Below are 2,062 nucleotides of genomic sequence, written 5' to 3'. Positions count from 1 at the left end.
GGAATTTAGTTTATTCATAAGAGACCTGCTAAAAGAAGCCGAGATCAATCACTGTATATGAAGTTGCTGACCAGATGTGCATTTCACCAAGAACAAGCTTCTTTTTTTACCCAATTACACACTCAAGCTTAATAATGGGAGCCCTTTCAAGTACATAGTTGCATCTTTAATGACTTCATCATGATCTGAACTGCAAAGAGACAGGCATCAAGCTTTTAGAAGCTTACAAGACACAAGAATAAAAATCCAATTCAGATTGAAGGAGCCAGTGTGCAGGATGGATCCGTTTCTGTTGGAGTACAAAAAGAGAAAAGGTCAAGTAGTTGTTAAGGATAAATAGAATATATAGTGCAATGTAAAATTACCTTGAAAATACTTCAGGAATTCACATCAGTGATGGTAAGTGGCCCAAGGACAGCATTTTGAACCACACCATGCTTCCCTGTTTAAAAAGAAAAAAAGAAAAGTTTAAGTACAAATCAAAGCAGACACGTTAATATAGCAGAAGTCACGCAGATACCTGATGCTGTACTCCTGATCCTCCTGGACTTGCAGTCAGATTCACAGCAGTCACAGAGATTGCTGTATGCAGAGTTGTCCAGCAGCTCCCAGCTGAGATCGTGAGGATTGAAGGAGAGTCAGAAAGTTATTCTCAAGCAGTCCATCATACAAGTCTGATTGAACCCAGAAAACATTGTGAAATGTTAAGTGACATTTTTACCCATGCTCTTTGACATAGTGGCAGGCCTTCTTGGTGTTGTCCATACCGTTGGGATCCCAAGCCACAAGTTTACAGTGGATAAACACCTGTTGAGTGGTGAGGTTGCGAGGCATAGTTAGCTTCCAGCTTTCACAATAAAGCCCTGAATGTAAAAAAAGATTATAGTTACCCGTTCGCCGAGACCAAACCTAAAGGCTTGAAGTGATAGATGGATCTCAGATGATTTTTTCCTTTGTTCGAATTTAGAGCGTGATACCAGACTGTCCACAAGACATCTGTGTGGTTGAGAACGGAAAAAGAGTGTTACATCTTATATCTGGACATCAACAAAAAAGCGGTGACACAAGATTACCCCTTATTGGCGATTATCGGGTACAAAGTGCTCTCAGGCTGCAGCTCCGCTGTGGTAGCCGCTACGCATTCCTCAAGAAGCAGCAGCAAGGGCTGATGGGTCATCTGAGACACGCTAGCCATGATTGGGATAAAGGAGCCCAGAGGAAAGGTAGAGGATTCAGCTGGGCCTGAGAAGTCAGCTACAGGAGCAAATAGGAAAGGAGTCATTACGTTACAAGAGTCACCGTGAGAGCCGACATTTCCAGTGATGTCATGCTTTACACCCACCATTCATGAGTCCAATGTGGAACACTAGAGCTCCTAGACCGTATGTACTGAACACTGGCTCATAAATCAGAGGGTACCAGTTATTAGGCCTGCAACACAACAAAAGCAATTGAGTAAAGCAACTTCTGCCATTTTACCAAACACTCTACTGTAGTATGAACACCCACCTCTCATATGCACAGGCAACGGGGTAAGTGAAGTCAGGAGAGGAACTATAGGTCAGATCATTGGTGTACATCAAGTGATCCCCAGTTACCTATGAGAGAGACAAATGTCACCAAGCTGCAGGAAATACACTGGACTCAGTTTGCAGGTAAATATTTATGTTTTACGCACAATTCTCCTGAAGTTACAATCGTTGACATCCACGCTGAAAACAGCCTCGGTGGCAGAGATGCTGGTGGGGAAGCAGTTACCCAGACGGAAGAGCGAGAAATCAGCCTGGGATCTGCTCTCCGTCCACACCAGCGTCACAAAATCTGGGCCGCACTTCAGCTTCATGTCTGGAAGAAGACACAACACAAAGAACTCAAGTTGTTACTCAAACAGCATTTGTTAATGATAATCACATACCTTCGTCCACCATTTTGCTACAATATTACCTGCATATACCGACATGGCAGCGGCCAGGCTCAAAAGCAGTGCACGTTGCCAAAAGAAAGCCATCATGACTGGATGCCTGCCTCTGACACTGTGGAGGTTTTTGAGTCCTTGTTACCG

The 2,062-nt window shown here is 43.7% G+C and overlaps 1 protein-coding gene across 1 annotated transcript; it reads right to left on the bottom strand.

Moving 5' to 3' along the window:
* Positions 1-124: 124 nt before the first annotated feature.
* LOC116380592 (uncharacterized) lies at positions 125-2,041 on the bottom strand. Its single transcript, XM_031842492.1, has 10 exons — positions 1,945-2,041; positions 1,679-1,845; positions 1,510-1,598; positions 1,343-1,431; positions 1,074-1,254; positions 891-996; positions 722-807; positions 521-612; positions 366-442; positions 125-289 (listed from the first exon to the last, which is right to left on the bottom strand). The coding sequence occupies exons 1-9, from the start codon at positions 2,009-2,011 to the stop codon at positions 378-380; spliced, it is 942 nt and encodes a 313-aa protein (XP_031698352.1). The 5' UTR covers positions 2,012-2,041; the 3' UTR covers positions 125-289; positions 366-377.
* Between the last annotated feature and the right edge of the window lie 21 nt (positions 2,042-2,062).

The sequence above is a fragment of the Anarrhichthys ocellatus genome, unplaced genomic scaffold (genome assembly GCF_004355925.1).
Source record: "Anarrhichthys ocellatus isolate YVR2014 unplaced genomic scaffold, GSC_Weel_1.0 scaffold7836, whole genome shotgun sequence".
Lineage (NCBI taxonomy): Eukaryota > Metazoa > Chordata > Actinopteri > Perciformes > Anarhichadidae > Anarrhichthys > Anarrhichthys ocellatus.
The sequence above is the reverse complement of the archived record's forward strand: the minus strand, read 5'-3'. Positions and strand labels throughout refer to the sequence as shown.

What these genes read in the sequence shown, in the direction of transcription:
- LOC116380592 (XM_031842492.1), bottom strand. Translation starts at nt 2,011, where the DNA reads ATGATGGCTTTCTTTTGGCAACGTGCACTGCTTTTGAGCCTGGCCGCT. An exon ending in TGCCATGTCGGTATATGCAG is followed by an intron (nt 1,846 to 1,944) that starts GTAATATTGTAG and finishes GTCTTCTTCCAG; the next exon opens with ACATGAAGCTGAAGTGCGGC. An exon ending in CCACATTGGACTCATGAATG is followed by an intron (nt 1,255 to 1,342) that starts GTGGGTGTAAAG and finishes TTGCTCCTGTAG; the next exon opens with CTGACTTCTCAGGCCCAGCT.